Source organism: Tubulanus polymorphus, chromosome 9 (assembly GCF_964204645.1).
Source record: "Tubulanus polymorphus chromosome 9, tnTubPoly1.2, whole genome shotgun sequence".
Taxonomy (NCBI): domain Eukaryota; kingdom Metazoa; phylum Nemertea; class Palaeonemertea; order Tubulaniformes; family Tubulanidae; genus Tubulanus; species Tubulanus polymorphus.
Genome location: NC_134033.1, coordinates 16,021,314 through 16,032,803, shown reverse-complemented (window position 1 = coordinate 16,032,803; position 11,490 = coordinate 16,021,314). Strand labels below are relative to the sequence as shown.

Genomic DNA, 11,490 nt, shown 5'->3' with positions numbered 1-11,490 from the left:
AGAAGGTTCTTGCCGAAAATGTATCTGCTTTTTGGTACATTTTCCAAGCAACCGAAGTCCTGATGCAAAGATGAATGAAATGAAAAGGGCCGGAGATGAATGAAAAGGGCCCACGGAATTTTCGTGACGGCCAACACGCGTGCAGTCTCCAAATTTAGCGACCTTTTGGAGTTTTTTTTACATATTTAAAAAACTACCTCTTCAGTTAAACAATCACACTAACAAAATTTTTTATGATACACACAAGTCATCTATTTGCTTCCACTTCAAAAAATATTTCTACTTCTCTGTTATTACAACAAAACCGCACGAACGCAAATAAAACGAATGCGGCGTTCCGCGATCTGTAGACTGAATTTTTCATCAGTGAATTTATGCCGTTACTCAGTGAGCGCGGAATGGTGTGTTTATCATATAAATTTAGCTGCTTTACCCCGGCATATTTCAGTACTCTCAGCCACAGAATATACGTACATACATACATAACATATATACTAGTTAACCGGGAACAACGGAAAACAACCAGACTGAATCCAGGCAGAGGTATCACTATAAAGTGCAGAGAAGCGCGTCCAATTCATCTCTTCCGCATCCTGGGAGCTGCCAACAACAGTCGAGATGGTATCATCTACAACGATAACAAATCATATACTTGGATTCTTTTCTGTTGTCGTATTAGTTTTGGTCCAAGGTTAGTTTTGTCAGACGAGACCGAGTTTTCTAATTGTGTTGAATCATTCTCGAAGGCTAAAGAATTGACACCTTGTTTCTCATTTCTACTGCGTTTAAAAGTTGACCCAGCCGCCGCCTTTCTACCCTGTAATTTAATTTTTTTTCGAAATCATGATCAAGCTAACCATTAAAGATCGGGCAGCTTTAGAAATGGACTGATTACAAATTTCATTGCGTTTTTAGAAATTATCTTGCCGATTAGGAGAAACAAGATATCATTTGTATTTTGGTCTAATCAGTTGAGTTTCAGTTTTAGTCTAGCTTATTACTACCATAATCATGGCGTTTAATTCATTTGATATAGGAAAACACAATGACTTTAAAAAAACTGATCATTTCTGATTGTATTCTTGACTCAGTTCTATTCTGGTATCAAAATACACGGTATGTTGTTCATTATCCGAGTCAGGTTTGATCGGTAACTCGTTGAAACTGGTTCAAGGTCAACGATTAACGAAGGTTCGATTAGATTTTTTCGGCAATTCTTATTCACAAATTTGTGGGCCATATCAATTATAGTCCAATAAACACGATTAAGTCAATGAATGGATGATTGGCACATTTCTCCTGTCAGTAATAATCGCCAACACAGGAACCGGTTCCTATTGTCGTATAGTTTGAAAGTTGTTATATATTTCCATAAATCTAGAGTCAAATCTTCACCAAGGAGTAGGTCCAGGATCTAGGCAGTCGTGAAGCCCATACAACTGGGACCAAAGGCAAATTAAACCCACACAACTGTAGAACTGGATCCAGAGTCAAATTAAACCCACACAACTGTGAAACTGGGTTCAGAGTAAAATTAAACGCACACAACTGTGGAACTGGATCCGGAGTCAAATTATACCCGCACAACTGTGAAACCGGGCTCAGAGACAAATATAACCCACAAATTCAACTGTGAAATTTCACCCTGGCTTTTTTACACGAAATTTCGAAACGTTTCTTTTGTTTCAGATACGCTAGGAATTAAATGTAATTTGTGCGCCTATAACTCAGAGTATGAAGAAGGTTATCCGACAGTAGTTGGTGTGCCGATGTCGAAAAAATGTATGAGTGAACCCGATAAAACTAGAACCTGTGAAACACCGAATGGACACTGTTTCGTAAGTGTTACCATTGTACCCCCGCAACCCCGCAACCCCGCAACCCCGCAACCCCTCAACTCTGCTCCATCCTCGCTTGCCAGGGTTTGATTACCGACCGCTGAAGCTCACGCCAACACAAACCTGACCGCAAACCCTTCTTTGGCCTATTACATCGCCCACGATTTCTTGGGCGGACTGGTTCCCGCTCAGCGCCCATCAGTCTATATATCTAGCCAATCAGGTGCGTTTTTTTTATCGTAAAGTAGAGATTGACCCTATCATTTATTCAATATCAGATGCGTTTTTACCGGCACGAAGTTTTCTCTATAAATACCACGCATCTGATTGCGAGGATGCCCTGTTCCCACATCCTGCACTTCTTAGCGTTTTCTGAATTCGAGGTTCGAGAATGCCGCGAGAAAGTTGAAGAACGTTCAACGCGTTATCTTCTATTACAGAAACGAGTCGCCTATTACCCGAACGGTAAACAGTTCGAACTGTTCTACGGCTGCGAACCGAAATCACTGGGATGTGAGCACAAGACTAAATTCCCGGATGACGGCACTTACGCGTTGAAATATTGCTGCTGGTCAAATGACTTTTGTAACGATAGTAACCGGTTATCATGGCGACCTTGGACGACGTTTCTCATTCCGACGTTCATTGTTTTATTATTGGCGAGTTTGTAAAATATACGTGCTATAAATCGAATTTCATATTATTCTATGTATTTGTGCGTATTTTTTTCTGTATGTAATTATAATGTATCACGCTTCGTTGCAAATGAAATAAAAAAATTTTATACGATTATTATCGGTATTCATCTTTCATTTCGGTCGACTCATACGCCATCTAACGGATTGTAACGACGATGAAATTATTCGAATAAATTTCCGACGTTCGATTTTCGTGCAAAAATAACCGACAACGAATACTAAGTAGCTCCGGATGACAATAAAACAACGGCTCTCCCGAATTAGATACGACTTGTTCTTCAAACAGTGAGTTCCCGGTGTAGACTGCTTAATGATAACACGGCAGCAGGTAAAGTGGTTTTTTTTTCTGGATGCTCGCTTCGGCGGCCTTCTTTCGCTTAAGACCTCCGCCTACCTCAGCTTACCCCTAATCTATTTTATTCACGTGCATGATAAAAGCAACGCGGCAGGGACAGATTTGGGGGATGGTCTCTCAGGAGTCCGAACAACCCCTGCCTTTCAGAAAGAAGATTCTCATTACATATCTACGTATTTTTTTCTAAGAAAATATATTAACACCACCGATGATTATATCCCGCTTGAGTTAACCTATGATGCCTAAGTCATTTCTTCTGCCTTCCAATTCTTCTAGATCCGCCTTAGTGCCTACAGTTATTTACAATCAATTTCAAGTATCCTGTATTTCATATGATATAATAAAAATACTTTTTTTCTTTTTTCTATTAAACAAACTTGGACTTGAACTTGGACCTGGATATATCGGCCTTATCTGATAACGTTTCCAGACCAGGAGCAGTTTGTACATAGTTTATGACATATACCTATGAAAGTATACTACTAGACCGCGGAAAGGAATATGAAAAAAGATAAAGGATGGGGATGGATGATTGTATTAGCAGCATTTGTGTTCCGTATATTCAGCTATGGACTGACGACGTCTGCGGGGATGATATACGTAGTTTTTAAAGAGGAATTCCAACAGAGTAGCGGTTCAACTGCTATCGTTAGTTCATTGATATCGGCATCTGGGTAAGTAAGGCTATCGGCCGCGTTCACGATTCAATTAAACCCACAAAACTGTGGAACTGGATTCAGAAGTCAAATTAAACCCACACAACTGTGGGACATCGCGGTTTCAGAGTCAAATTAAACCCACACAACTGTGGGACATCGCGGTTTCAGAGTCGAATTAAACCCACACAACTGTGGGACATCGCGGTTTCAGAGTCGAATTAAACCCACACAACTGTGGGACATCGCGGTTTCAGAGTCGAATTAAACCCACACAACTGTGGGACATCGCGGTTTCAGAGTCGAATTAAACCCACACAACTGTGGGACATCGCGGTTTCAGAGTCGAATTAAACCCACACAACTGTGGAACTGGCCCCAGAGTCAAATTAAACCCACACAAATGCAGAACGGGTCCTGAGTCATTGAAATCACACATTTGTGAAAATGGATTCAAATGAGAACCAATGGTTGGAAAGGTCCAGAATTAAAAGTGTGATGCTGATATTCTGTTACAGGTATTTAAGTGGACCTGTTTCTGGGATTATGTGTGATAGATTAGGGTATCGTATAGTGACGATAATCTCGGGTATTGCGGCTGGTACTGGTCTCATATTGTCCGCGTTCGCGCCCAACATACAGTGGCTAATTCTAACTTACGGACTAATATCAGGTATATATACCGGTGGCATGTATTTGTGGGATATAGTCAGTGGATCGAACCTCGTTATAACGACCTCGGATTGCGGTTATCAGGGACCTAGTGTTCCATCCAAAAATAATAAGACAATTCTATAAGTTCATACGCTGCCAACGAACTATCGGTTATAACCAGGTATTCTGGTGTTCTTTGTAACGAGGTTCCGATCAACTTTCTAAAACCTCGAAGCGTCAACGTTGTAACGTGTTCCGCTCGTTTTAGAACTATCGGTTATAACGAACACAGATTTTCTGGTCTCCTGAAGTTCGTTGTAACGAGGTTCCACTGTATATAGAACTATCGGTTATAACGAACAGATTTTCAGGACCCAGTTCCACAGTTGTGAGTTAGAATAACTCCTGAGTTAAAATGAGTTCATTTTCAATGAGTTAACTCCGAGTCAATTCAACTCAGAGCTATGGAATTGGGTCCTGGTGACCTGAAGTTCGTTGTGACGAGGTTCCGACCCACTGTCTAAAATCTCAATGCGTAAGGTTGTTTTATTTTCAGGAATTGGGTTCGGACTGGGTTACGTTCCGTCCAGTGTAGTTTGTGCTTTTTACTTTGAGAAGAAACAGAATCTAGCGATGGGTTTAGCAAGCTGCGGTGGCGGGGTCGGCAGTTTTATTTTTCCTCCATTTTTACAGTTATTGTTAAACACTTACGGATGGAAAGGTAACAAATTAAATATGACATGTCATAACCCCCTAGTCCACATAACCCCCCCCCCTTTCACATAACCCCCTGACTTATTCAACTATGTATAAACTATACTTGATGGTATCAGTCATCTCTCCCTGAAAAGTGACATTGGTATTATAACTCCAACCTATCACTAAACGTTTTTTGCATCAGCACTCTCTCCATGGGTAGGACACCTCTCTGGGATAGGTGGCGTTCTACTATTAACCCCTAGTCTAAAGGTCTAAATCTCTAACTTAAAGAAATGTCGATTTTGTTATTCCTACAGGTTCGCTGTTATTATCAGGAGCTCTCGCCTATAACATCGTCGTCTGTGGCGTGTTGATGATACCATATAAGGAATCCACGTCGGCGACGGAAGTACCCGTCGAGAGGACTAGTGACGTCGATGGTGACGTCACGTCGTCCGCGAAAGACAAATGCTGCGAAAGTTTTCATTGGAAAATTTGGCGAAATATAAATTTTCTCGTTTTATTTTCGAATAACGTATTAGTGTGTTTCGGATTTTCGATTATTTATGTTCACGTCGCCGCGTTTTCGCAGAAGATCGGCCTCGATTCCAACTCTGCCGCTTGGATCCTCACGACTATCGGTGCGATGAGCATGCTGGGTAAATTCACGTTGGGCGTTTTAGCCAATCACCCGCGCGTATCGGAACACTTGTTGTACATTTTGCCGCTAGGTGTCGGCGGTGTCGTCACGGTCGTATTACCGTATTTTCCGCACACTCTGGTTTCAATGCTCGCATACGCTATACTTATCGGTTTAAGTTTGTCTGTCCTAGGGGGCGCTCTATTACCGGCTCTGCTATTAGGATACTGCGGTAAGGCGGCGATCTCTGCGTCCTATGGTTGCATACTGATGGCGGAAGGTATCGGGTTTCTTGCGGGAGCCCCGTTCGCAGGTAAAATCAAAAGATAGTACGGTAAGCCTCTGTACTGGTCAGTATCTAACCCTTATTGGTGAAATGATTCCTCTAAGGGACACATTAAGGTACTGTTGCCCAAAAGCTGATTCAGGTCATGCAACAGGGTCCAATTCAATTCTTCATTGATTTAATGTCATCTATACATTCGACAACTTCTACCAATCTTTGAACAACTGGGCCCTCATAAAACCCCTTAAATGAATATGTATGAATGAATATTTTATTTACTTATAATATTTACAAGATTATAAACATAATCTCTTTGCATATGATTCTAAAGATAAATAGGTAAAATGAAATAAGAAGGACAACCTCAAGCTATATATATATATATAATTTTTTGGGTAAATTTTGAGTTTTAATTTTTTTTGTCGTATATTTTGAGTTTTTTTTCTTTGCAGGACTCTTATATGATGTCACGAACAACTATGACTTGTCTTTCCAAATGGCAGGTTGTGTTATTTGCCTGGGTGCGCTTCTAATGTTCGTTCCCTGGAGGCTTTCGCGTACGAAACAACCAGATTTAGAGATGGCTACCGTTTCATAGGATCTCGGCTTATTATACGATCGTGATATAGATTTCTATAAGAAAGACTTGATTTCTGTAAATACGTTTAATCTCATGTAAAATAGACAAGAATACACGTGTATTTTCATCTATGTACATTCCATGCATGGACGCCGATTAAGGAATTTTTGAGACCCCGTTTTTACAGCGACCTTTATTCGTTCAAATTTGTTCGTCAGATTTAACCGTCGAAACTCTCACCGACCTGAGTACCACTCTGTCATGATGTCACTTCCGGCCGCCGGTTAGCGCCTTCCGGCAATACCTCCACATCGATTACTTTCGTCTTAAATTTCTCGTTTTTGAGTTTCATGTTCACCATACGCTTCGTCTACGCCAATGCTCAAGTATGCTTTTAATCTATTCCTTCGTGGATGCAGTAATTTCTGTATAAGTTCCAACATTATTGCCTTAAATATCACTGGACAATTTTCACATTTGTAAGTTAAGAATTTCCTCTTCTTTTAAATCTATAGTTACAACTAATCTAACTAGCAGGGTTCTGTTCGGTTTTGGGGTACGTACCTTGAACATTAACCCCTTTCCCCTAGTATTCCACATGACAAGAGCCACAATGTAGTTCGGCCAAAACCTTTACGAATGAAAATATAAACGAAAAAGTTTATCATGGAATTCACAGCCACTAGAAGTTGTCCGGAATGAAAGGGACGAAAACTGGCCATAGAACCGAAAACAGGAATAAGCGTATTCAGCAAAACCATCGAAAATACTAAAAAATAAAAAGAATTCAATATGAGGACAATTTTTGTGATCTGTAAACCTTGGTTTTGTTCTTCGATCATTTTCTCATTCGGTTTTAGTTGCAGCTTGGCCCGATCTCTGAACGTGCGTTTCAGAATTACCAACATGTGCACGTTACAACATATCACAGCAGTTCCCGGCACCAAATTGGCCAAAAGACTGCCGACTATAGTGTCGTACAGAAGCGCGTACATTCTGTATCTTAACAAGCCCATACCGCCGTATATGGTGGGCAGTCCGGTACATGTATGAGGTCTGATTTCCATAATTCTGTCCCAGTAGGTCGGGACTTCGAGCAAAGTTGCAAACGTACACATGAAAACACATATTAGTTTAGTTCTAGACAAACTGCACAGTCTCAAAGATACAAGCGGTAAAACTATTGCTAAATATCTATCGAACGAAAGCCCAAACAGTAACCAGTCTCTGGTTCTTGATGACATGTGGTAGACTGTTTCGAGAATTTGGAATGCGTTTACTAGATACGTATTCAAAAAAGATTTCTTAAATTTGTACCGATCGAGGAACGGAGATACTTTGCACAACAAGTATAATTCGCGTCCGAACAACGCCATGAAACAATGCACAGTTTCAGCCAGAGCGATACACCGCAAATACAACACACTGGAATTATTCAGTTTCATCATCCCTAAAACTACGTACGATATGAGATTCAGTACCGTACCCGCTGAATAGAGGGCGCATCTAGTTATTGTCATGCACAATTCGGGAAGGTAACGGTCGATCGGTCTGCCGGAATAGATATGAATCGTTACTCCGCACCGTGGGTCTGGATGCCAACCTGCGGTTACATTGCCTGTGTTCATCACTGCGATCGAAACCTGTGGTTACAAAGATGTTCAAAAACGATTCTAACATGTTATTGTAACACTAAACACCGCCTATAGTCAGCGAGTCGATGACACAGTACACGCGTCGCGATAACCAGCGATTTGTGAGAATCGGGAGAAGAATAATGAGTCGTTGTCTCCGCCAGAAGCAGAAATTTGTAAAGCATTCACCACATTCATTCTTGAAAAACCCAAACGGTCTCACACAACGCCGTATGAATTTACGAAACGTTATTTTTCATTTTGTTCTAATTGAAAACGTCAATTAAACCTTAAAAGTTAATGGAGTTAAAATACAAGGTTGAATACAATATATTCGACCCACTGAGGATATCGTAATTAGATTTTCAGAAAATGTCAGAAGATGATTCAGATGATTCTATTGCGCTCGTGCACATCATATACACTAAGTCCCTTACATGAAACTAAACTTCTAGATGTGATTAATATATAGAATGTGTCATTTTAGCAATCTATATGGCAAGTACTCAGGACACATGACCCCATCAACCAAAGTCTGGAACTCCGTATCTAGACTATCAGTGAAAACAATAAGTTTTGTTAGATTTGTATGGAATTCAAATAAGAAATTGTTATAATCATATTATTATCATTATAATCATCATCGATCTTAAATCAAATTTTTCATATACTAAACAGATCAGACCTGTATTAGCCTAGTTATGTGAATATCAACAGGGTTCTTACGGGTTTCCCAATTCAATTTTCCTCAATTTTCTCCGTATCCAGATTATGAATTTACCATACCCCCAAATTTATCATACCCCCGAGAAATAATACGATAAGATATAATATGAGATTTCTAAGAAAGACTTGATTTCTGTAAATACGTTTAATTCCATGTAAAATATACACAAATATATGTATTTTATTCTATTTACATTCTATACATGAACGCCGATTTAGGAATTATTGAAACCTCGTTTTTACTACGAACTTCGTTTCATTATTCAAATTTGTTCGTCAGATTGAACCTTCGAACTTTCACCGACTGAGCTCCGCTCTGTCGTGACGTCACTTCCGGCCGCCGGTTGACGCCTTCCGGACTTTGCCGAGCGGCGCCCGATCAACGTCTGACGCCGATGAAACAGCATTCTCTTTTTCAGTTCCATGTCTCTGAACCATTTTTCCTGTTCGCTCTTGCGACGATTCATCGCCGATCGAATTCGTTTCATTTCGTTCTCGCGATCGTCCAGTTCTTTCTGAAGACGGAGTATGTCGCCGACGAGTCGTTCGTCTTCGGAGCTGCTGCTGTCGGAGTCGGGCGCGTCCGGAATCCCGTCCAGACCGCGACGAGTCTCGGCTGCTGCATCGGCCATGTCGTCGCCGCTAGGAAGGCGGTCAGGACGCATTCAGGGGGTGTATTTTCTCTCTGTACCGAAAACTAGATCTGAAAATATCAGTTAAAAGACGCATAAAGGAAACAGGCCCGTGCCGAGCATTTTTGAGGGGCGGCTCTATTTCAAGAAAAAGGGCAATTTTACGCCGATTTTCCTTAAATATCTGATCTTAAATATGAATTTCCCGAGTGCCTGAATAAATCATTTGAACATGGATTACATTTAATTTTCCAACAAAAAATACCAGGAAAATTATATCCAAATTTCGAAAAATCTTGATCCAAATTTTTTGAGTTCTTTAATTTTTTGGGGTTTGATCGTTCGCTACCCCTGTATCCCCGCTCGCCACGGGCCTGGGAAATAAGCTCAAACTTTACACATTTTCACGTATTTTAAATCTTTTAACAAGGAACCGAGCTGGTGGCCCGCGGTAGGATTGGAAAATAAAACATTTTTATCTAACTCTAATGTCAAATTCAACCAAAAACCATGTGGAACTGGGTCTAGAACTGCGGAAAATAGTCCATGAACTGGGACTTAACTGGGCGATGAAGTACACATCACCTTTATCGATAAGTTCGCTTACCTTTCTGGAAGTGTTATCTGTAGTGTACGTATGTGAACTCAGGATTTCCTCTCAGAGATTTCTGTTTTAGTTCACTGTTAAATTCCATTGGTCATGAGACCGTTTGATCATATATTCTAGAAATCGTGAAGAAATCCTCTGTCTCCGTTTCGAAACTTATATTTCTTAATCACACTATTTCGACCTATTACAAATTGCTTCGTATGACTCTGTATTTTCACCTATGATCTCTGATCTATACACTGCATTTATAAACTGAATATTTCGTCACCTGGAGCGCAATGTACAATATACATGTATTTAATCTATATATGTACTGGAAAAACAGGTCTCGTCACAGTTTGTAAATAAAACACTGCGGGTATAAATAACTTAGCGCCGTCGTCTTGTACAAACACTGAGTCAATCGGTCTTTCCGTAATGGAATCAAATGTCAATGAAAATTCTATGTTCAAATATATCAAATTATTTCAACTGCTTTAGAATAGAAAAAAGGATATCTATTTTGTACGCATTCCAATATTCCTACGTGTAAACGTAAATATCTGTTTCAAAGTCCTTTAAACATGATAATTCTTAATGTTCCCTAGATCAGTTTCACAGTTTTAAATGAATCGTTAAAACTTAGGAATTAAGAAAATTAATTCTATTCTTATAAGTATAAAGCTTAATGGGCAACTGTGGGAGCTGTTTTGTAATTTGGGGTTTGTAATTGTCTATTTAGTATAGTACATTTATTTCTCATAATCCATACGTATGCAATATTTGGATACATTTTTAAGCGCACTTAAGGCTATGAGGGATTCAGTGCTAGCCAGCTGGCTCTAAGTACAGCTAGTAGGAATGCAGTTCTAAGTGCAGTCAGTTGACTAATACCGAATCCCTAATTACCTAATTTACACTTTAAAATGTATCCAAATATTGCTGGGTTATGAAAATGAATGTATTGTACTAAATATCTCAATTGATATTAATAATCAGACCCTTTTCCCTAGTATACCACAAGACACGAGCCGAAGAGCAGTTCGCCCGAAATCCTTTCGAATGAAAATATAAACGAAGAAGTTAATCATGGAATTCACAGCCAGTAGAAGTTGACCGGAATGAAAGGGACGAAAACTGGCCCTAGTACCGAAAACAGGAATAAGCGTATTTAGCAAATTCATCGAAAATACTAAAAAATAAAACGAATTCAATATGAGGACAATTTTTGTGATCTGTAAACCTTGGTTTTGTTCTTCGATCATTTTCTCATTCTGTTTTAATTGCAGTTTGGCCCGATCTCTGAACGTGCGTTTCAGAATTACCAACATGTGCACGTTACAACATATCACAGCAGTTCCCGGCACCAAATTGGCCAAAAGACTGCCGACTATAGTGTCGTACAGAAGCGCGTACATCCTGTGTTTTAAAAGATACTTATAACTCTTTATAGTGGGTAGACCGGTACATTTATGAGGGATGATTCCCATAACTTTGTCCCAA

General features: G+C 39.9%; 3 protein-coding genes across 3 annotated transcripts; 2 read left to right on the top strand and 1 right to left on the bottom strand.

Annotated features, from left to right (window-relative positions):
* The first annotated feature begins 492 nt into the window (after positions 1–492).
* Positions 493–2,610, top strand: LOC141911262 (uncharacterized). Its single transcript, XM_074802251.1, has 3 exons — positions 493–691; positions 1,690–1,838; positions 2,279–2,610. The coding sequence occupies exons 1-3, from the start codon at positions 619–621 to the stop codon at positions 2,507–2,509; spliced, it is 453 nt and encodes a 150-aa protein (XP_074658352.1). The 5' UTR covers positions 493–618; the 3' UTR covers positions 2,510–2,610.
* Positions 2,611–3,333: 723 nt separating this feature from the next.
* LOC141911061 (monocarboxylate transporter 12-like) lies at positions 3,334–7,217 on the top strand. Its single transcript, XM_074802022.1, has 5 exons — positions 3,334–3,565; positions 4,066–4,220; positions 4,758–4,922; positions 5,218–5,853; positions 6,279–7,217. Exons 1-5 carry the CDS (start codon positions 3,393–3,395, stop codon positions 6,422–6,424), a joined length of 1,275 nt encoding a protein of 424 aa, XP_074658123.1. The 5' UTR covers positions 3,334–3,392; the 3' UTR covers positions 6,425–7,217.
* Positions 7,218–8,924: 1,707 nt separating this feature from the next.
* LOC141911106 (uncharacterized) lies at positions 8,925–10,289 on the bottom strand. The gene is made up of 2 exons (XM_074802064.1): positions 10,006–10,289; positions 8,925–9,469 (listed from the first exon to the last, which is right to left on the bottom strand). The coding sequence occupies exon 2, from the start codon at positions 9,429–9,431 to the stop codon at positions 9,030–9,032; it is 402 nt and encodes a 133-aa protein (XP_074658165.1). The 5' UTR covers positions 9,432–9,469; positions 10,006–10,289; the 3' UTR covers positions 8,925–9,029.
* Positions 10,290–11,490: the final 1,201 nt, after the last annotated feature.

Excerpts from the sequence above, each read along its gene's own strand:
- LOC141911262 (XM_074802251.1), top strand. The coding sequence starts at position 619 with ATGGTATCATCTACAACGATAACAAATCATATACTTGGATTCTTTTCT. Across the intron at positions 692-1,689 it reads CGTATTAGTTTTGGTCCAAG|ATACGCTAGGAATTAAATGT; the intron begins GTTAGTTTTGTC and ends CTTTTGTTTCAG. Across the intron at positions 1,839-2,278 it reads CACCGAATGGACACTGTTTC|AAACGAGTCGCCTATTACCC; the intron begins GTAAGTGTTACC and ends CTTCTATTACAG.
- LOC141911061 (XM_074802022.1), top strand. The coding sequence starts at position 3,393 with ATGAAAAAAGATAAAGGATGGGGATGGATGATTGTATTAGCAGCATTT. Across the intron at positions 3,566-4,065 it reads TCATTGATATCGGCATCTGG|GTATTTAAGTGGACCTGTTT; the intron begins GTAAGTAAGGCT and ends ATTCTGTTACAG. Across the intron at positions 5,854-6,278 it reads TGCGGGAGCCCCGTTCGCAG|GACTCTTATATGATGTCACG; the intron begins GTAAAATCAAAA and ends TTTTCTTTGCAG.
- LOC141911106 (XM_074802064.1), bottom strand. The coding sequence starts at position 9,431 with ATGCGTCCTGACCGCCTTCCTAGCGGCGACGACATGGCCGATGCAGCA.